At 39.7% G+C, this 22,526-nt stretch overlaps 1 protein-coding gene across 1 annotated transcript; it reads left to right on the top strand.

Annotated features, from left to right (window-relative positions):
• Positions 1-13,302: 13,302 nt before the first annotated feature.
• Positions 13,303-13,557, top strand: LOC131696372 (hemiasterlin resistant protein 1-like). The gene has a single exon (XM_058984916.1). It carries the CDS (start codon positions 13,303-13,305, stop codon positions 13,555-13,557), a length of 255 nt encoding a protein of 84 aa, XP_058840899.1.
• Positions 13,558-22,526: the final 8,969 nt, after the last annotated feature.

Below are 22,526 nucleotides of genomic sequence, written 5' to 3'. Positions count from 1 at the left end.
AAATGAACGGCCCCTTATAGTACGCCACATCGCAATTGAATAAAAAAAGCTCGCGCATAAATATCAGCAAAAAAAACCTTGACGCAATGAAAACAGGGCATGACGGTTCGGGACAACCACATTATATTCAAATCACAAAACAAATAGTTTTCCTTTTGTTCTAGCATAATGACATCGCATAATTGCATATAATCAATCGTTAGACTAAAACATGGCCGCCAGCATAAAATATTACCGCTACAAAGCTTGGCATGGCAGATCGGGACGACCGAATTGTATTCAGCTAAATGCCTTGAGCTACACAATTTTTTGAGCCATTAATGCATTGCTCGTATACGCACACCAGCGTTAGCAACGACGAGCCAAAGGGCTCATTGATCGCAGCAACCTCGACCGGCCATCTTTTTACTTACGATCGCCTCACAGGTAAGACGTGCTCCTGTTGCTCTCATTTAAGTGTAATACCGTGATGGGAGATTTTCAAGCAATACATTCAAATTCTCAAATTTTGGTCTACGTGGTTTATGAATGGCCCCTCGTCTCTCTGGTCGTGACAATTTGGTGTATACAGTGCTACCCAGCGGTGAAAACACGACCCATGGGCTTTTCCCATGTAAATTATCAAAAACGGTTCACCGGAAGTTGCCATCTTGGTTTTCGGAATTCGATCCAAAATCGATCTCTGGTATCTACTAGTAAAGCCTGTTCCGAAAATACCCATATTGATTAGGTTAGAGAGAATTAAGCATTCGCCACAAAAATGGGGAAAAATAAATAAAAATTCAGTGGCATTCAATTTTTGAACCACAATATAAAATTAATTCACTTCGTAAATATTCTATGGGCATACTTTTTCGATCGATCTGCTTCTTTCTATAACACTAAGCAAATGATCAAACAACTTTTAAGCAGGTTTTCACTTGTTCAACAAATATTTTGGTTGTAGTACAGAATCTACGAATCAATTGTCGACAACCGACCAGTGACGGCAACCGACCACTTTCCCCTACCTACTACGAAACTATATGAAGTGAAACAACGAGAAAAATGTTAGCCTTCGTTAGGTGTAACATTTTTGTAAGGAATAATTTCGAAATTATTTTAAGCCATATTTAAATGTTTTTGAAACCAAATTGTTTGTTAGAAATTCAGAGTTTGGTAAATATTACTGTCTTTGATGCGGTTGGCCAGCAGGAATCGGTGCCGAAGTGGATCATGTGTGGCCTCAATAATACTGTACAAAGATAATGTGGTCAATCGATAAAACTGATTCAAATCATTTGTAATAATTTTTAAAGCATGTAGAAAATCACAACTAAAATAAGATTGAAACTTCATGAATCCAGTACCAAAACTCAGAGAGTTTTTTTCGGAAGCATTTTTAGTAGATTTACTGATATTAATATATACTGGTGACTGGATTAAGGTCCATATAACTTCTAGAATATGAATTGACCAATTTTACACAAACTCGAATTCAAATTCCAATTCGTTCCAATTAAAGTTAAAAAAATTCCTTTCGACAAAAACAACACCGCATTCAATGTAAAATTTGTGAATTTTACATTCATCAAGCAGTGACCGCTGGCTTATTCTTTGTTCTGGAACTCTGTGGACTCCCGAAAGTATTTTCAAAATTCGCACTATTGCGCTTAAGGTACCGAAGAGGGGCAGTAAAGCAGTTTTTGCATGTCGCTAAATATTGTATTTAAGCACTAAAGTGTGTTTTTAATTACGCAAGAGACCTCAATATATTTTACATTCTCGTGTTCGATGATTTTTTAAGACGGGTCAGAAAACGTAGAAAAACATCTATGATCCCTTAAGTGATTGGTATACATCAGCAACATTGAACGTATTATTGTTTGAATTATTTTCCAACAGTATATGGCTATAATATGGCTGTTTGTTTAGGCTTGGGTGCTTTTCTGATCTAACAGGTAGGGTGATAATAGAAACAAGGAGAAAATCAGCTCATTACCTTATGTTCATAAAAATATACAGACATTTTTTTTACGTTTTAACGAAATTCAATTAGCTAGAGATTACTGGGTAGGGAAAGTTATGAAACTTAGAGCCATAGTACTCAAGTGAGAGCAAGGATGTGAAGTAAACAGCCGGTTGTCACGGTAAAGATAGATACGTCTACCTTTATCAGGACACATGATAGTAAACTCGGGTGATTCGTAGTTATTCTGCCTAAGCTCGACCCTCATTATCAGAAGGAAAAAATTAAGCCCGCACGATATTAAGCCTGTTCTAATGACCCTGCCACTTCTAGTTTTCCGATCTGTTTACTTCACATCCTTGCTCTCACTTGAGTACTATGGCTCTAAGTTTCATAACTTTCCCTACCCAGTAATCTCTAGCTAATTGAATGTCGTTAAAACGTAAAAAAGAAAATGTGACTAACATAGTCGAAATAAAAAAGGGGGAAAAAAATATACAGACATTTTCCAATGTCAAGAAAACAAGCAGATTGGAAGCCTGACCATTAATTTTGTTCTACCAACTCTCACTTTTTCCGCAACTTTTTACTTTTTTTTACTTTTTACGCAGCCGAGCTAACTAAGATCTCAGTACAAGTGACGTTTGTTTTGCTGAAACTCGGAAAGTATATCACTGAAAATCAGTAAATTGAAGCTACGTTGCTAAACTATCAATTGAAAAAAATTAACTGACCGGAAAACACCGAACTGAAGAAGAGATATTCAAATGTTGCATCTTCAAAAGCACGAACGATTTTGAAGAAACTACTTACCACCGAATCAAACTTAAATTATAAATGTTAATAACAGTTTTGGGTTCATCTCAATTAATGCCTGAAGCATCGAGACGAGTACATATAGACCTTTTTAGTAGACCCAACACGAAAAACACTCAAATAGCTATATAATTAGCTATAGCCCAGTTAAGCTCAGCCGGAAATGAACCGGTATTCTGGCTGGTTCCCGTTCGTATTCCGGCTCCAGTGACACAACCGATTCTAGTTAGAATCGGTTGTGTCACTGGAGCCCGTGTACGAGCTGGAACCAGCCAGAATTCCAGTTCAATTCCGGCTGAGCTTTACTGGGAGGAAGCTGAAAAAAATGCATTTAAAGTATAGTCCAGAAAGGAAGATTATTCTGATTGCAATTGAAAAGCGAGATAGTGTACTTGTTCTTTGTTTATTGTCCTATTTTCAGAGTACGCAACTAGTGTTTAGGATAAGCAATTTATTAACTAAAATGTACATAAGATGCGCATGAGTTGCCCAGGCCGAAAACAGGAAAAAACGACAGGCCCAAGTCAAATCAGTTTCTAAACTGCTCACTCGACTGACGCGCAGTGCTAAAGCTACCAGTACACTGTTTGTAATAACGTCAAATATTTGATATCTTTCGTGAAATAAATTTGAACTGCTGTGTACTGGCTCTTCAAATATTTGATCAAACAAAGTTTGCCAAATTTTTCATTCGTGTTTGTCAAAGCGATTATTTGTCTATTTGTCAAATAGTGTACTGACCAGTTTGTCAAAACTTCAAACAGCGTAACGCTGCAGTTTGTCAAACTTGTCGATGGAGAAGTTTGTTAAACTTGTTGATGGAGAAGTTTGTCAAACTTGTTAATGGAGAAATTTGTCAAACTTGTTGATGGAAAAGTTTGACAAACGTGCTTTGCTTATAAAGGATAGCAAAATACGCCGTACGCGAAACTGATTTGTTTTGACAAAATTTGTTGTCAAAACGAAAAAAAAGTTATGGTTTGAAATTCGGCTGATTGATTGTTTTATTTACATGACTTTAAATAATTCATTCGACACGTTAAAAAAAATCGGCGCTATTTTGATAATGTTGGTATTTGTCTTTCCAGGAAAATCATATCTCAAATAAATCGAAATGGTACAAATTATTTGAATTCAATTGTTTGATACATGCTGAAATGTAAGCAAATTCCATTTCTTTTGAATCCTTTCCGATAGTTCACCAAGAATCAGCTGCTCTTGAAAAGCATACAGCAGTTGAGTATACTGCCAGTCTTGCGTGGTATTTTTGTCGAATGTATCTAGTTGAATTCTACATCCTGGTCGGACCGTAGCCTGTGTTGAATATTGTTATTTTATCATAAAGTACTGAATGAGCTCATGGAAGTCGAGATGATGAAGAGTCTGTCGATAGCGATTCCATCGAATCCAACAAACGGAAACTGCGTCTGGCGCTGGATATTTACGCTATTAATGTTGGTGCGCCAAATACTACCCAATAAACGCGTACACTATCCTCACCACTTCTCAAAAACATGCTCAGAACAAATTGCTCAAGTTGCCCGGTATTGTGCTTCTTAGCTTTAACAATTTGGAAACGAGAAAGTTATTTTAGCTTCGGCAAATCGCCTCTCCTTCGTCCGTCTCCAGATCTCTCAAAACCTCTGTCGAACCGTTTGTGTTTGTTTTTGTTGCTCATGTGGTACACCCCGCTTTGTTTTCCTTCACGTCGGTATTAGAAGCCTTGCATTTGGCCACATATGTGTTATACTTTTTACCACAATCGCGACAATCGAACAGTGTCCCGATGACATGCAACTTCTCGTGTAGCCGGAAACTTTTCGCCGATCGGTAGGCCTTGCTACATACTCGACATTTGTGTTCGGGCAGCACGTCGACTTCGCGTCTTATACCATTATTTGGTTGTGTTGGGTTCGCAGGTGCACCGTCAGATTGTAGGATTGAGTGAACCCTCGGTCGCAGTATTCGCACACGTACGGAGTTTTCCCGTGTGACGTGTATCTATTGAGGTATAATCTATGCAATACCTTTTAACAGTGTAGTGTGTATCTTTTTACATCTCTCCAATACTATTCTCGGCAGTTACTCTGTATTCGAACTCCAAGCGATAAAGACGTGTGTATTACACTTGCGAGTTACTCGTCTTTATCCGAAACATCCGGTTGTCCCATTAGGTTATGGACCCAGTAACGGTTCCGGAAATTGTCGTGAAAGTGATATAAGTTTTAATTCCGACAGAAGCGCCGAGTTTAGTGTTTTGTTGTCTGCATAATGGCGGATTCTGCATAGGAAGAAATTCGCCGTGTCGCCATGTTTGATGGCCAAAACTTCGTCTCGTGGAAGTTTCGCATGCTCACCTTGTTAGAAGAGCACGACTTGGTCGAGTGTATTGAAGTCGAAACTGACGACGTAGAGGAGTATAAAGTGGAAGAGGCGGATTCGGCAGCCGTGCGACAGCACATACAAAAAGCTCTCGTGGGACGCCAGAAGAAGGATAAAAAGTGCAAATCGATCATCGTATCTCGAATTCACGACAATCAGTTAGAGTTGCTTCACGGGAAGAGCTCCGCGAAACAGATGTGGGATACATTAGTGCGCATTTTTTGAAAGAAAAAGTGTTGCAAAGCGTATGCAATTGAATCGTGATCTTTTCGAACTACGTCACTCGGTCGGTCCATTGCAGGAGTATTTTGTGAAATACGATCGGCTCATTCGCTTGTTCAGAAATGCTGGTGGAAAAATTGACGATATCGACGTCGTGTGTCGATTGCTCTTGTCACTGGGTTCAGAATATGACGCCGTTGTGACGTCAATTGCGAGTCAGCCCGAAGAACAAATAACGATGGAATTTGTTAAGTGTAGACTTCTTGACGAAAAAATAAAGCGAAAATCTATTGCCGCGAGTGATTCCTGTGTAGAGAAAAACGAATCTGCTGCCTTCAGTGGTAGTGGTAGTGCTGCACGCAACCCGAAGCCGAAAAAGAAGAAAGTATTGAAGTGCTTCGGTTGCCAGAAAGAGGGACACAAAATTGTAAACTGCCCCGACAAAGATAAAGAGAAAAAGCCAATGAAATCATCTGCTTTTAGTGCGGACTCGAGTGATAACGGTGTGGTGTTTTTAGTGAAAGAACGCAAAAGCAAGCCGTCGCTGAACCGAGTGGTTTGTGGATGCAACGACAAAAGCTTATTTTCGAAGCTTTCGTTGCTGGAGAAACCGATAAAAATATCCGTAGCGAAAAACGGCGAGTGGGTGACGGCCGAATACGTTGGAGATGTATCTGTGTTGTCAGTGGTCGGACAAAACGTAATCGAGTCTAAAGTGAGCCGAGCTTTGTTTATTCCGGAGGCACGATGCAATTTATTTTCGATTAGCAAAGTCGAGTCTGCCGGAACGAAAGTGGTATTTGCGAACGGTCAGTTGGAGATCCTTAAGGGATCGAAAGTCGTAGCCACCGGTGAAAGGCGAAGTAAACTATACCAACTGAACTTTTTCTCGCGTCAGTGTGGTGATGAGATCTTGTGTTTTTCGGGACAAATAAGTAAGGCAACCGAATTATGGCATCGACGGTATGGCCATTTGGGAGAGCGAAATTTGTCGTCGCTTATAAAGAACGGAATAGTGAAGGGAATTCCATTGAGTGGTAGTGCTGATGCAAAAGTCATTTGTGAGCCGTGTGTGTCCGCGAAACAAACAAGAAATCCATTTATACTGAGCGAAGAGCGTCGTTCGGGGCGAGTATTAGAGTTCACTCGGACGTTTGTGGTCCGGTGACGCCCGTCGGGTGGAACAATGTACGTTACTTCGTGAGTTTTATTGACGATTGGTTACGTTTTACGATGGTTTACCTGATTCGGTCGAAGTACGAAGTAGTGGATTGTTTTAAACACTATGAAGCCCAAGTAACGGCAAAGTTTGGAGTGAAAATCTCGCGGTTTCGGTCGGACAATGGTGGTGAATACACCTGCAAGGCGATGCGTTTTCTATGTGAGAGTAAGGGTATAAAGATGGAATTCACGGTACCCTATACTCCCGAGCAGAATGGGATTTGCGAACGGATGAACAGAACCCTCGTTGAAAAAGCGCGCTCGATGCTGTTCGATTCCGCTATTGGTCGTGAGTTTTGGGGTGAAGCGATACAAACTGCTACGTATTTGACTAATAGAAGCCCATGCAGTGCTCTCGATTCGAATGTAACGCCGTATGAAATATGGGAAGGTAGGAAACCTGACGTTTCAAAACTGCGGGCTTTTGGATCACCGGCTTACTGTCACATCCCGAAAGAACACCGGAAGAAACTTGATGAGAAGACGTGGAAAGGGGTATTAGTCGGATATTGTGCAAACGGGTATCGCATGTGGAATCACGAGATGCAGAAAATCATTGCTGTGCGTGATATCATTGTTGACGAAAAGGCAAGAATGTCCAATGCAAGTGAGAAGAAAGAAGCAATACGCGTAGTGAGTGTTTGGGATAACGTTGAAGAAGGCAATGAAGAAGAATCACAAATAGAAGAATACGAAAGAACTAAAGACTCAGATGATTTTGATACATGTGATGACAGTGCTAGTGATGATCCTGTAGTTGAGCATAGCGATAATGCAGTGGGTTCTAGTCGCGAACGGAAACCGCCGTCATGGCATAAAGACTATGACATGACCTTTGCTGGAGTTGCGCTTGGTGCCATGGATTACGTAGATAACTTGCCAGATACCATAGCTGGTTTGAAAACACGAGCTGATTGGCCGAAATGGCAGCTGGTTGTTCAAGAAGAGCTGGATTCGTTGCAGAAAAATGGAACATGGACTTTTTGCGAACTTCCAGAAGGGCGAAAAGCGATAACATGTAAGTGGATATTTCGTATCAAGCCCGGAGATGGTGGACAGTCGGATCGATTTAAAGCAAGGTTAGTAGCCAGAGGGTTCAGCCAAAAGAAAGGGTTTGACTTCACCGAAACATATTCTCCAGTCGCTAAATTGGACACTTTACGCGTTATGTTAGCAGTTGCCAACCAGGACCGAATGACAGTCCATCAAATGGATGTGCGTACAGCATTTCTGAATGGCGAACTTTCGGAGGAATATTCATGACTCCGCCGGAAGGTATGTGCCAAGTAGACGGTTTGGTCTGCAAACTAAACGAAACACTTTACGGCCTGAAGCAGGCTTCCAAAGCATGGAATGACAAGTTTCATGGCTTTGTGACGAAAATGGGATTTCGACGATCGAAGAGCGATCAGTGCTTATATGTACGCGGCACTGGCAAGGAAACGATTTTTTTTTGGTACAGTATGTGGATGACATTCTTGTAATGGGGCATGATTCAAATGAGATCGAAGCAGTTAAAATTTGCCTTGCCAAAGGCTTTGACATGACAGATGGAGGAGAAATTGCTATTTTTCTTGGGATGAAGGTTGAGCGAAACATGCAAAGTCGAATGATGAGAATTAGTCAACGAAGATATTTGGAAGCTTTACTCGATCGTTTCAACATGACGGATTGCAAGCCAAGCTCTGTACCCATGGAGTGTCGCCTTCGTCTGGAGAAGGGCACTGAAGAAACCCGTATGGATAAGCCATACAGAGAATTAATTGGTTGTCTCATGCATGTGACTCTGACTACCCGTCCGGATCTGGCAGCGGCAGTGAATTATTATAGCCAGTTCCAATCCTGTCCGACAGACATGCATTGGACACACCTAAAGCGTATTTTGCGGTACATAAAGGGAACACTAGGGCTCCAATATACGGGACAACATGATACTCAGTTAGTGGCAGCCTTCTGTGATGCTGATTGAACGAACGACATTAATGACAGACGATCAATTACCGGATATCTATTCAAGGTATTTAACTGCACAGTGATTTGGACGACGCGTAAACAGCGTACGGTTTCTTTATCTTCAACCGAAGCCGAGTTGTGTGCTCTTTGCGAGGCAAGCTGTGAAAGAGTATGGTTGATGCGTTTACTACAAGATATTGGCTACAAATGCGAATCACCGATACCGTATCATGAGGACAATCAGTCAGCGATAAAAATTATTCAAGAACCCCGTGATCGTAGCAGACTCAAACACATTGATATAAAGGATTGCTGTATAAGAAATCTAGTTCAGCAAGGGAGCATTGAGCTGATGTATATACCGACGGAAAAGCAGCAAGCTGATATCCTAACCAAGGGTTTGCCAGTTGGTCAATTCCGGCGACTTCGAGCTGCTATAGGGTTGCGAGATTCCATAAATTAAAGAGGAGTATTGAGGTATAATCTATGCAATACCTTTTAACAGTGTAGTGTGTATCTTTTTACATCTCTCCAATACTATTCTCGGCAGTTACTCTGTATTCGAACTCCAAGCAATAAAGACGTATGTATTACAATAGGGATCTTTAATTTGGAAAAATTGTGCCAGTTTTTCATATGTATTGGTAGCGGGTGTCCTTACGAGTACACTCATATCATTCTTAAACCTTAATTATTCTTTTATGATTTTTAAATTTAAAAAAACCAAATTAAACTCAACCAGCAAACTGACAGTTGTCCTACTAAATGACGTATCTGCAAATATCTCGTTCGCCTCATTGTTAACCGGGACAGCACCCCACACAGCATGATCTGGTACTTTGTCAATCCGCTAGCAACCTGCCATCTCAAGTTTCATCTGCAAACTATGGTAGATCTGATAAGGCAACCTATAGGGTCGTGTAAGTCGCATGGGTTTGGATGTGTTATTGTCCTAAAAGGAAACAAACTAAAAAATGTTTTTTTCAATAGTTTCGGGCCAAAAAATTGATAAAGGACTGAGATATTAACTCACGGTACTAATCTGCATCAGAATATGCCTTAACCCGCACACCCCTAAAGATCCCTATTGCGAGTTACTCGTCTTTATCCGAAACATCCGGTTGCCCATTAGTATCGTCAGCGTTATCGATTGAGTGAATGTTTTCGAACAGTGGGGACACATTTGAAGGGCTTTTCACCTGTAACAGTAAACAGTATATAATTGAAATTTACAGAAAAGAAAATAAGTAAAACCTTAACCTACACGTGTGCCATCGAATGTGCGTCGTCATCAGGTACTTGTCCGCAAACTCTTTATTACAAAATGGACATCGGTTCCGAATGGGTAATGAACGATCCTTCTTTAGCGGCAAACCATCGGATCCCTTTTCTCCCTTCGAACTACTTTGTTTCATCTTGCGATCCGGATCCATAAATCGACAAAAACGCTCTGCAAATCGCCCTTTTAAACTTTTTCCTCTCCCAACCCCCTAATAACGTAAATCTTCCCATTCTCTCCCTTGATGCGCATTTCGGTTTTTGGTTCCAAAGGAAAATGTTTAATTCATCAGCATCTTCCACTGCGTTTTCGATATCTGATCGCTCATCGTCCGCGTCCTCGTGTACTAACTCTGGATCCACTTTGATGTCAACTTCTCCCGCGCTAGGCCGAATCTGAAAGCAGCTTTCGGAAATAATTAGCTGCTGTATGAGGGTTCGGCGGCGTTTGTAACATGTAATGTAGTTAGATTGCACTAGCGAGGCAATGGAGAAATTTGGCATCGTCAGGGTTAGAGATGGGCGGGTACGGGTATTTTTACCCGATACCCGACCCGAACCCGTACCCGTAGGAATCGGGGCGGGTTCGGGTTTTGGTATCACCGGGTACGGGTCGGGTCGGGTACACTCAACAAATATTTATTCCGGGTACGGGTCGGGTCGGGTTTTTACGAAATATTTCGCATTTACCCGTATGAATATTTTTGAATGTTTGGGTGACCTTTTCCCGTCAACATCAAAAAGGTATAACTTATCCTAGTAGAAAAATATTAAAACAAGCGTTAAATTCCCATTTTGACATACAGTCGTCCTATAGGTCAGAGTGTATTGAATGAACGGGACTATCCATAGATTTTGAACTGGAAGTTCATAATCTAATTTTCGCTGTACCCTTAAACGGGGAAACAATGCTTTTTGTGAAGTTCGAGCTTTTTTGTATTAATGTTGTAAATTTCCTTCATCTTACCAACATTCAGAAAGAAAAACAAGTGTATGGGATGTATGTTTCTATCGACTTGTTTAAGGGAAATAGTCTAAATTAACCACCAAACATAACATGATTACAATACGCCTCGATAGTGGTGTATCGAGGGGGCCGGGAGGGCTGATATGAGTCTTTTTCTGTTCTATACCTTTCCTCTATTTACCCTCTCATAGCCGACAATCAACCAGTAACAAATAGATAATTGAGAAAGGATGTGCTGCGTGTGGTGGTTGGCTATTCAAGTATTGGTAGAGTTTGAAGTACTAATGTATGTCTTTCATGTGATGATCATGAATTCAGCTGTGTCTTGTACCTATCTAATCTATTACGTCTCTCATATGTTGTCCTTTATTTCTTCTTTTCGAGTCTTATACTGCCATTCTACACCCGCCTTCAGCTGGGTCAGCAAAGATAGTGATAGTGAACGTCTTAACACTCTCACATTCTCAAACGCGGTCTCAAGCGGGAACCTATAAAAATGTCCTCGCGCACGCGATTACGAATCAATCACTTCCGGAAGTCTATCCTTCATCCTAGAAGCCTAGGTCCATGCCTTCAGCTGGACCAATTAAGAAAATACGCTCATACCTATTAGACAACACGTCTCATGGCGACATGACCGGGAACCCTATCGATATAAGGGATCCCACTCTGCCAGAATTCTAACCGCACACCGAAAATTTAATATCAGACTCACGGTTCGTGCAACCATTCAAGAACACACGTTATAAAATCACGTTAGCGCACAAACGTTAGAGCCCCTCGCGATTTTCTAAGCAACCTACGCCCACGAACTTGCAAACATGATTACACCCCGGTGATAAGGTGAAAATCTCAGCACTCAAACTTACCAACGCGATCTCAAGCGTCAACCTACAAACTCCCGCGCTCGCGCCATCATGAATCGGGATCGTCCGGAAGTCTATATCCTCGGTACCAACAATCTAGGTCCTTGTTAATTAATAAAAAAATAATAAAATTGAAAAATAACTTCCATATCCACTAGACAAAACGTTCCATGGTGACATGACCGGAAACTCTAGTGATATGAGGTAACTCTCTCCCTGTCAGAATGTGATCCGTACACCGAAAACTAAAGATCAGAATGACGGTCCGCGAATATATGAATGGCCTTAGGGTTTCGAAATCGAATTTATACACGCGAAGTCACATACACGCGAGCACACGCGACAAACACGTCAACATACCAACGCTTAAGTCCTTCGCGATCATCTACGTACACCTATGCCCGTGATCGCGTAAACTTGATAACACTCCGGCAATTGTGTGAACGTTTTAGTACTTACGAAGTAACAAACGCGGTCTCAAACGCGAACCCGCTAATGCGCGCGATCATGAATCGGTCACGTCCGGAAATCTTTAGCCTTCATTCTAGCAATTTAGGTCCATACATTCAGTTGGACCAATCAAAAAAAATAAAGCTCATATCCACTAGACCACGCGTTCTACGGCGGCATGATTGGGAACTCTTATGATATGTAAGAACCCACTTTTTTCTGGAATCTGAACCGTACACAAAAAATTAAGTATCAGATTCACGGTCCGCGCGCGATCATTCTAGAACACATGCGAATATGCGAAATGAAATAGAATTTATACACGCACACGCGATCGAGCACGTTAACGTACAAATGTTTGAGTCCTTCGCGATGATACACGTGATCGCGAGTCCCTGCGCCCGCACATACCTGAACCGTACAATGAATATCACATTCAGAATCACGGCTCGCTACAATAGACCTTTCTCGTCCGACCTAACACCTGTTTTTCTTATTTTTAATCGAAAGATTACACATTGATAAGAACATTTCCGTAAAAATGAGATTTTCAGGAGCTATCATGATTTTTTAATGATTTTTTAAAATTTGAAATATGCAAGAATGTTGAATTTTTTTTCACCTCAGCAAGAATGGTGGGACTTAAAATGTGCGTTTGGGCAGCACTGCTTTGAATATTTTCACTTAAGTTCTTGGCAACGCGGTAAATGAAGTGGTGAATCGCAGTACAAAATTCATTAGCAATGTAAACAAACTAAAATGAACCTCTCGCTGTAGAACATTGGATGAAAATGTTTAACCTCACTTTTTTGACATTTCGCAGAGCTTGTTTACATAGACTTGGAATTTTTTTATTCGACCACAGTATGAGAAATTTGATTTGGTTTACTTTTAAATGTGAATAACTTGTATTAACAAGCTCGCTAGGATTTCATTTTTATTTGACGTCATTAGGCAATGTTCCGTTAAATTTGGCATTTGGATTTTTCTTGTCCACGATTCGTTGAAGAAAGCGATTTTATTTGTTGCGATCAATTCAACTTGTTTTGTTTTTTTTTGCTAAATTACAACGTTAGCCACAAAACATTTTGATGATCTCTGGTAATTGGTAATCTCTGGTAATCCTTGAAATTATATACATCGCAACATAGGTCTGCACCAGTTGCAGCCGCTCCACCTCGCCGGAATCGAGTTAGCCGATGGTCCAGCCTGCGTCACACTCGGCTGTCGCTGCACCAATGGTAGCTCCCAACCAGGCCTTTGGATTAATTGCTCAAATCGCAGCTACTGCTGGTAGTGTAGCGATCGGCTCCGTCGGTAACACCGTTGGACATGCCCTCATCGGAATGTTCAGCGGTTCCGATTCACAAGAGGCAGCCTCGCTAGGACAGGCTGCCCCGGTATCGGGCGAGGCAAACACTCCGGCAGGACCATGCACGTGGGAGATCAAGTAAATATCTTGTACCCAAGGCCAGGTCGAGTGTGATTCGGAACAATTACCAAATTTAGAAGTCCATATATATATAGCGTTCACGTGATACATTTTCCTTGAAGTTGATTGAATAAAAATAGTATGAATGTTGGCCAAATCCTGCAGCACTAGGATCAAAGATAGAGCATTAACACCAACTCACTGTGCTTCGGTGTTTTTTTGCAAACGAACTATCAGGTCTATGTTTTTATTTAGTAAATATTTTAAAAAAATATTAGCTCATTAGGAGTATGACTTATTTTTATTTTGATGGCGCGGTGAAGGGGTGGTTAAAGTGCGAGTCGTATCGTTAAAATCGAATACTTGAAAGTAGTATAAATGATTATAAATGCGACAACAATAAACTCATAACCTTTTTAATGGTTATTTAGCCATAGGTAACGAGGAAATCGGTATGTTTTATTCATGTACAACAAAAAATACTCAGCAATAATGTAACTTATCATTAATTGTTACGTAGTATAAATGATTATAAAATGCCACAACATAAGCTCATAACCTTTCTAATGGTTATTTAGCCATACTGCCGTGATACGCATAACTGTCCCATCTGCATAGGAAACCCAAATGGGACTGTTATGCGGATCACGGCAGCATAGGTAACGAGGCAATCGGTATGTTTTATTCATGTACAACAAAAATTACTCAGCAACAATTTAATTTATTATTAATTGTTACGCGTGATTTTGTCTCCAGTGATTGACCAAAATTGGTCGCTTTTAGAATCTGGTGCGCTAAGCATAACTGTCCCATGTTAATAGCGAATCCCATAACACATGGGACAGTATAGCGACCATACAGCTGCAACAGCGAATTTAGCATTGACAACAATATAACCAGGTTGGTTGCAAGCAGAAAGAACAATACTAGCTGGGCTGCTAGTTGTTTGTGCTACTAATAACACTTGCAGTCTGTCAAATTAACATGATTCTATGATCTAGCTTCAATGACGATGGAATATAGCCGAATCCTAACCCATCAGCGCATTTGATCATGTAATGGATATTATCAACTTTGAAAGAAATACATTTTATTGTTGACTGTTTTTGAGGTTAGAACTTTTATACTATTGTGAGAATGGTCCTCAGCAACTATCCTTCCAAATCAAAGACTCGTGCTGGCAATGGCTTCGTTCAGAAACTGCTGCTGTACATTTGTTTTCGTTAGCTGGTCGATTACGATTCCCCCGACCTAACCACTTTTCCGACGCAACAAGAGGGAAACGAACGATTCTCATTTGATTTCCGTAGTTCAATTTTGTACATACAGGCACCTATAAATAACCAATCAATTTAATTATGCAGATTTAGGCCATACCGTAAATTTGGCTGACATACCCCGTATCAAGTCCCACACACATAGCACACCATCCTGGCAACCAGATGCGCCCATCTGGTCAACACGTTAACAGTGTGGCCCTGGCTGCCAGTAATGACTGTACCGCCCGCCACTTCCAAACATGTCACCAATGACCCTGCTGGTGAAACTCCACGATACATCGAAGCTCCTCCTCGGATGCGTGATGTTGAGCTGGCAACGCTGTGGACGGATTTGAGCCGGCGGATTGCTGAAATAAACTAATGCTTGCTGCCGAACCGCTTCGTACGTGGGCTAAAAAGAATAAGAATTATGGCACTTGATGACATACTCATTACAGACTGAAAATAAAATGACTTAGAATATACAGTATTTTAAAAGAATAAGTAAAATCTGTCTGCGCCCTAGGTGAGCTTAAAAAAATTGCTTGAAACATAGAACTTACTTCGCCCATATGCAGACGTAAATTCCCAATCGATCTGACAACCTTACGTGTACGTTTCCAGTCTCAGAAAATCGATTCGTTCACTCAACCGTGCGACTATCACTTTGTCACCGGCGAGGTTTAAGTTAGTTACCCCATTGTTGTGGGTGTTTTCGGCTTCATATATATCCTGCAATGAAACGTACGTCAATAGTTGTAATAAAAGCAAATAACTCCAAACAATTTACCTTAAAGTTACCAGTCGTTCCCTCCCAGAACTTTAACCGCCCATCTGCACACCCAATCTCTATGAGATCATCAAAAAGTCCAGATACCAGATCGGCGAAGTCTGGTAACATTTCTTCCGCGCTGAACTTCCTCCTCCAGGTGGCTGAAAACATTCCCCAGCGCTCATCTGCTCTCGGGGTGGGATGAAGCCGTATGATTGGACTTACTCTGACCGCTGCTACATCATAGCCCTTGGTCGAATTATTCCACAAAAACCGAATTCGCAGATCCGCACAAAACCTTTTGGGCATACACGATTATCATTTGTGAAATGTTTCTCTAACTGGACGGTAAAATGAAACCATTCTGGGTTAATATTTTCCTGCATCTCATTCTGATGATTGTGCCTGGTGAAGTTAAACTGTAGTTTTCTCTTCAGTTTGAAAGCAAAACTGGTCGGCGAACTCTCTGGAAACGAGAGACAGCTGATGTTTTTGGATTCCTTGACAGGATGAAACACATCAGATAGGTAGAGAAAACAGAAAAAACAAAAAAGATGTCATCGATGTTTTATGAGCACTTTTCACTTTAGAGCAGCGTTGTCAGATGGTTTTATATAATAGGTTTGTTCTAGTATACAGAAGTTGTTCCGGCGCAAACAGAAGCAAAAAATACTCCTTTTTACTCCGGTTTGCTAACGGAAGCAGAAAAAAGAGAAGAGAACATAGGAACGATTTTCTCTCTGTTTGCTCCGGAGTACTTCCACTTTCTATTGGTACTGGAACAAATCTAATATCGGTATAGTTCTAAATAAAAAATAGGTATTCATCGGTGTGAAAATGTATGCTAACCAAAAGTTACCTGCAAATTATTGGTTTTAACTTATAGATCATTCTAATGTTATGTAATCAAACCTACCGAGCTCAATCAATTTCAGAATCGGTTGTTGATCTTCATTTGAAATTTTGATAGTACACACAGAAAAAAAATATTGGTAGAAATAAGAGTGTTCCGCTCTTAGCAAAAAACAACCAACGCCTACTTTTAGGTTGAAAGCAATTTTTTTAAATTAATCAAGAATAATAATCAAAATAAAAGTTTTCCTTTTAAGCTAATGAAGAATTGTTATCAAAATAAAAGTTTTATTTTCAAACTAAGAGTATGCGTTGGTTGTTTTTTGCTGAGTGAAAAACTCTTATTTTTACCAACATTATTTTTCTGTGTGTAACCTGGCAGATGGCTGAATCAATTTCTGGATGATTTGATGTGGAAAGGTGAAGACATTTTCTAAAAAGGCCCATACGTAATATTAGTTGATCTTATTATATGAAAATCGTGATTTTTTTGTAAGAAAAAAGAAATCGGTATTTTTAGTAACTTTATTGGTATTGAAATTAAAAATAGGTTTAAATATCGATAAATCGGTATATTCTGCAACACTGTTTTGGGGTTCATCTACGTCAAAACAATGTTTTTGACAAATTGGAATGAACTCTTGGAGTTGATACCCAGTAAACGAAACGGCGAATAGCCAGATTAAAACAGATGCCGGCTAGCGGTAGGCACTGGATCTATGTTATAGGCTACCCGCCGTAACTTTATTTCATATTCCCCACTCGAAGTTCATCCAAATGGTGAAAAAGTATGGAGAATCGAGGTAAAATAGGACAGGGGAATACAGAGTAAAATGGGCAGCTCGAAGAATTTTTGATTTTTTCAATAGTTAGAGACACCAAATGAACGTGACAGTATTCAGAATTGATCCACCGATGAAAACGGAAGCTGTTCTGCATATAAAATTTTTTGACGAGAAAGGTCTATTGGCCTAAAGCAGGGTTTAATGGGTGACATTGCCTGTTTCGTCCGCAAATTGTAGTATGTGATTCTGACGGGGAGCCCTTCCGAGAACCTAGCTCTACAGCTCCAGTATAACAACTCTCGAAAAAAAAAGTTTAGCGTTACTACAAAATTTATTGATACACAAGATTATTCCGATTAATCAAAAATAAGCAGATAAATTGTACCCTTTTCAATTGTAAGATCACTTAATAAATTACAAAACAATCATGGATAGAAGTTGAGCGTGTTTAGAATGAAATTGATTTTTGTTTAGATGTTTTTTGGAAGAATTTATCTTATCGAAAATTTACTGAATGAAGCCCATATAAACTGAAATATACCCTGATTTTAAGGTAAAATAGTTTCGTAAAAAATGTCCTCGCATCTCACTAACTACACCGTGATTTGTGACAGCTTCTATGTCAAATGTTGTTGCCGAGAGGAATCTGGAACTGTGGAATTTCTGGTTTCGTTCACATGTAAAGATTTATGCCGAAAGATAAGCATTTCTGAACTCAATAAATTGATAGTCATTTTCAATGTAAAATCGTATACTGAATCCAGTATCCAAAAAGTCCAAAAATTTTACCGTAGAACAGTTTTCGACTTAGATTGAAGAAATGAATTTCATCTTTAAAATAAAATGTAAGTTTGGTAAAGTACAAATATCTACGGTTAAAGTCTAGGGGCAGATCATTCTAAGAATGTATAACAAATTTGCATCAAATTAGAAAAAATGCATTTAATTTCCATTTTTGCATCAGCTTTGCACTCCCTCGCAGAAAAGTTTGTTTAACAAACGTCCTACGCTGATCCACTTTGTTCGACGTTTTGTTAAATGTAGGGCTAGTTTTTCTGTAGGGTTTTGACGTCTTACACGCAACGCAAACAAAATTGCACGCAACGCAAAATACATTATGAATTTCTATTTTGATGGAAATAAATGCATTTAATTTCGCTGATTTTTAAAAATGCATCACAAGTGATCTGCCCCTAGGTTAAAGGGCATCGACATGGAATATTATTATGTTAAAGTTAGGGTAATTGCATGTATTTTTGCTTGTCCGAGCATTCTGTTTAATGCGACTAATAGCTCTGACCGTTTTTACGAGTTTGTTGAACTTTTTCTTATTTTTTCCTTGTTGAGTGCTTGGTCAAAATTTTGAGCAAGATAAAGAAATTTCAAAAATTGTTTTTGAGGGAAACTGAAAGCGTGCTAACATCCAATGAAAATAAACACTTGTTTGTTTGAATCAGATGAAAATTGCGAAAGTTATTCTTTTTTTGTAAAATAGAAATTTTTTGAGTTTCTCAATTTATTGAACAGTCTCGAACTTTTCTAGGGCTCATAAAATATGAAGCGCTCAAAACTCTGTTAAAAAAAATAATTTTGAGAGATTTTGAGCTGTGGTAATATTCAACAATAACAATAATTTTAGGCTCATTGAAGTGATAAGTGAACACTGAGAAACAAAAATATGCATAGTTAGCATACTTTCTTTTCCCGTTTATTTTCTTCTGCTGTGATTTTTATACATTTTCATGCATACACTTCTAGTAAGCATTCAATGAGTGGATAGACCGAATATGTCCAATGCATAAAAATTACAACAGAACAAACGAGAGGCAGATAGAAAAGTATGCTATCGATGCATAAAAAAAGTTCGTGAATGATTGGTATACAATACTGCGTGTAATATTTATACGTGTTATACAGAAAATAACACTTTTATGAAACAAAATTCGTTGTAAACTCAACCCTGTGAGGTCCGTCATAATGTTCATATCTTGAAAGTCAAGCTGTAGGACTATGTTTTGTGCAATGATAATACAAACTACATACGTCAAGTATTGTAAAACTAATTATTTGTAAAACTAATATTTTTTTCTTTCCTGGAACATCTAGTTGTTTGTACAAGACTCATTCTAGTTTTAACACCTGAAATGTGAAGCTCAAAATAATTTGAAAAACTTAAAATATTTTGTAACTTACTCACGCACGTAACACTTCTGCAATGTATTTTAATATAGAAGTTTTGTGGATCAGTGCAGTGAAATCGATACGTCGTAAAAGCCTATGTGAATCCAGTATAATTTCAAATTACAAACTTCTAGCCGTTTTATTAAAACTGTTCTACTAAAAAAATTTTGAACTTCTTGATCGGATTCAGCACACAAATCTACATCGAAAATGGAGGTTATATATTGAAGTTCAGAATTTTATTATTATTTTGTTTACTAGTGTAATAATAGGAGATCCTTGGCTTAGATCGCGGAAGGCGAAAGTTGGCGGAGTTTCTTTTTCTTTGTTTGATATTAGCACATGACACAGTCTCTTTTTTTACCTCAAATTATATAAAATATGTTTTCATATATTGCATTTCATTTTGTTCTGTAAAATTAATGGATAACAGTTTTCGAACGTAATAAACGAAATTTCTTAATTAAAATACCGCTATGTAGCCTTGGGCTCGCCTACTCCTTCGAATCAAGTAGATTAAATTTATTGATTGAAAATCGGGATCGGGTCGGGCACGGTTTTTAATTTTTTTTAATGCGGGTGTGGGTCGGGTTCGGGTCGGGTACGGGTCGGGTTCGGATTCTTTTTCATGCCCGGGTACGGGTCGGGTTCGGGTTTTGCATTTTTATAAAATCCGGGTACGGGTCGGGTTCGGGTAAGCTTACAAAAATAATATTCGGGTTCGGGTCGGGTCCGGGTACGAAAAATCCCATACCCGCCCATCGCTAGTCAGGGTGCACCTGATTTGTTCCTTTCGTTCTTCCGTAACGGCAAGCACGCGCCGAAAGAGGGCTCTACATAGGCCAGCGCAGAAACCACACCTGTCGGAGCTGTGGGAGGAATGTTACCACTTAACTGTAACCCAGTAAAGTTCAGCCGGAAATGAACTGGAATCCTGGCTGGTTCCAGTTCGTACACGGGCTCCAGTGACACAACCGATTCTAACTAGAATCGGTTGTGTCACTGGAGCCGGAATACGAACTGGAACCAGCCAGAATTCTAGTTCATTTCCGGCTGAGCTTAACTGGGAAATGTGAGAAAGTACATAAACAAGTGAGCGAGAAATGCAACTAAAATCCATACCGTGTTCATCGCCGTTTTGTATGTCCAACAATACAAGAGGATTAAATATTTTTCAAATTCCCGTTCTAATCATTTTTTGTCCAATTGAAGTCTGCCTAAACTTTTTTGGGGTAGACCTTGTCGCTGTAGAGTTCTATGCAATAGGGATGTTTAATTTGAAAAAAAATGTGCCAGTTTTTCATATGTATTGGTAGCGGGTGTCCTTACGAGTACACTCATATCATTCTTAAACCTTAATTATTCTTTAATGATTTTTAAATTTAAAAATATCAAATTAAATTCAACCAGCAAACTGACAGTTGTCCTACTAAATGACGTATCTGCAAATATCTCGTTCGCCTCATTGTTAACCGGGACACCACCCCACACAGCATGATCTGGTACTTTGTCAATCCGCTAGCAGCCTGCCATCCCAAGTTTCATCTGCAAACTATGGAGATCTGATAAGGCAACCTATAGGGTCGTGCAAGTCGCATGGGTTTGGATGTGCTGTTGTCCCAAAAGGGAACAAACTAAAAAATGTTTTTTTCAATAGTTTCGGGCCAAAAAATTGAAAAAGGACTGAGATATTAACTCACGGTACTAATCTGCATCAGAATATGCCTTAACCCGCACACCCCTAAAGATCCCTATTCCTTTCACACACACTAATTGGGGTTTTGATTTCCTCCAGCTGACATATATAAAACTCAGCCAATTTAAACGTTCGAAATAGCTTGCCTGGAGTATTTATAATGGTGTTGAAATGCTATGTGTCGCTGTAAAACTTATTCAGGAGACGTTCTGTGTAGATATCGACGTTTGAAATACGCACACCAAGATCTCGCAATTTTATACAACCGCCCTCCCCTTAAGCCCAGGAGTGGTTTATTTTCCTCCCAATCCAAACGTCAAAACGGCACAGTACCAATGCAGCTGGATAAGTCTATACCGGTTGGTCAGGTTTCATCATAAAAAAAATCCGACCGAAAAGCTATTTTAGATTTGTTTTCTTCCACCTGTGACTGGTGGAAGAAAACAAAACGTTGAACACACAAATGCAGTTACAGATTGCCAAGTACTCTATAAAATGAAAACAAATAAAATGAAAATTTCAATCATATACCCTGTGAGCAAATTTTCTGGCAGAGTCCGCTCTGCTAGATTTCTGTAAGTCTTGGTTTGGCAGCCCTGTCAGATTTCTGCGCGTATCCTGTCGGGGTTAGTTGAGCTAGGGCGAACTCGGTTTCGCTCGCGTTTTCTGGCAAATTTTGACAGGAACCGAGCTAAACCCTGGCATAACTCGGACATAAACTGTGCAAAGATCCTGGCAATTCCTACCTGTTAGAATTTAGCACGAATCGAGCAAAACATCTGACAAAGATGTGGCAGGAAGCGTGCAGAGATCTTGGCCGTACATTTCTGGCTCGATTCTGGATAAAAGTGAGCAGCATCGGTTGGTTTAACCGTTTCTGTCAGAAACGGTTGTTGCATTTGAGCGAATTCATTGCCAGAATTCTCGCACAAATCGCGCAAAATGCTCGCAGAAACTCTGCCAGCATCAATTTCGCTTTGCTTAACTTTTGCTAACTTTCTGCTTGCCACGCCGACCGGGTATGAACAGCATGCTTTGATCGAACAGCGCTTCCAAATTAATTTTTCTTCTACAATTCGACCTTCAACACGAATGGTAGACAAATTTGAATTCGTGGTGAGTCATAAAATGATTACCCTTTTGTATGGGACCTTGGCGTATTAGTTTGTATTTGATCACACTCTGCATAATCACGAACAAAGGAGTGCGATATAGTTGCTTCGACCATTCATAAAAATAAAACAAATTTTCTGGAAAATCATTTGGCATCCCTGCACTAACACAAATATTTCATGTGTTTGCACTCTTGAAAATTCGTGAAGTTCAAACAGCACATAATTTTTTTCGAATGCCGATTTGTTTGACGTATACGCCGGTTTGACTATATTTGACAAACAGTGTACTGATCCATCAAACTTGTTTTATTGTTTGTCAAACAATATTAGG

Source organism: Topomyia yanbarensis, chromosome 1 (assembly GCF_030247195.1).
Source record: "Topomyia yanbarensis strain Yona2022 chromosome 1, ASM3024719v1, whole genome shotgun sequence".
Taxonomy (NCBI): Eukaryota; Metazoa; Arthropoda; class Insecta; order Diptera; family Culicidae; genus Topomyia; species Topomyia yanbarensis.
The sequence above is the reverse complement of the archived record's forward strand: the minus strand, read 5'-3'. Positions and strand labels throughout refer to the sequence as shown.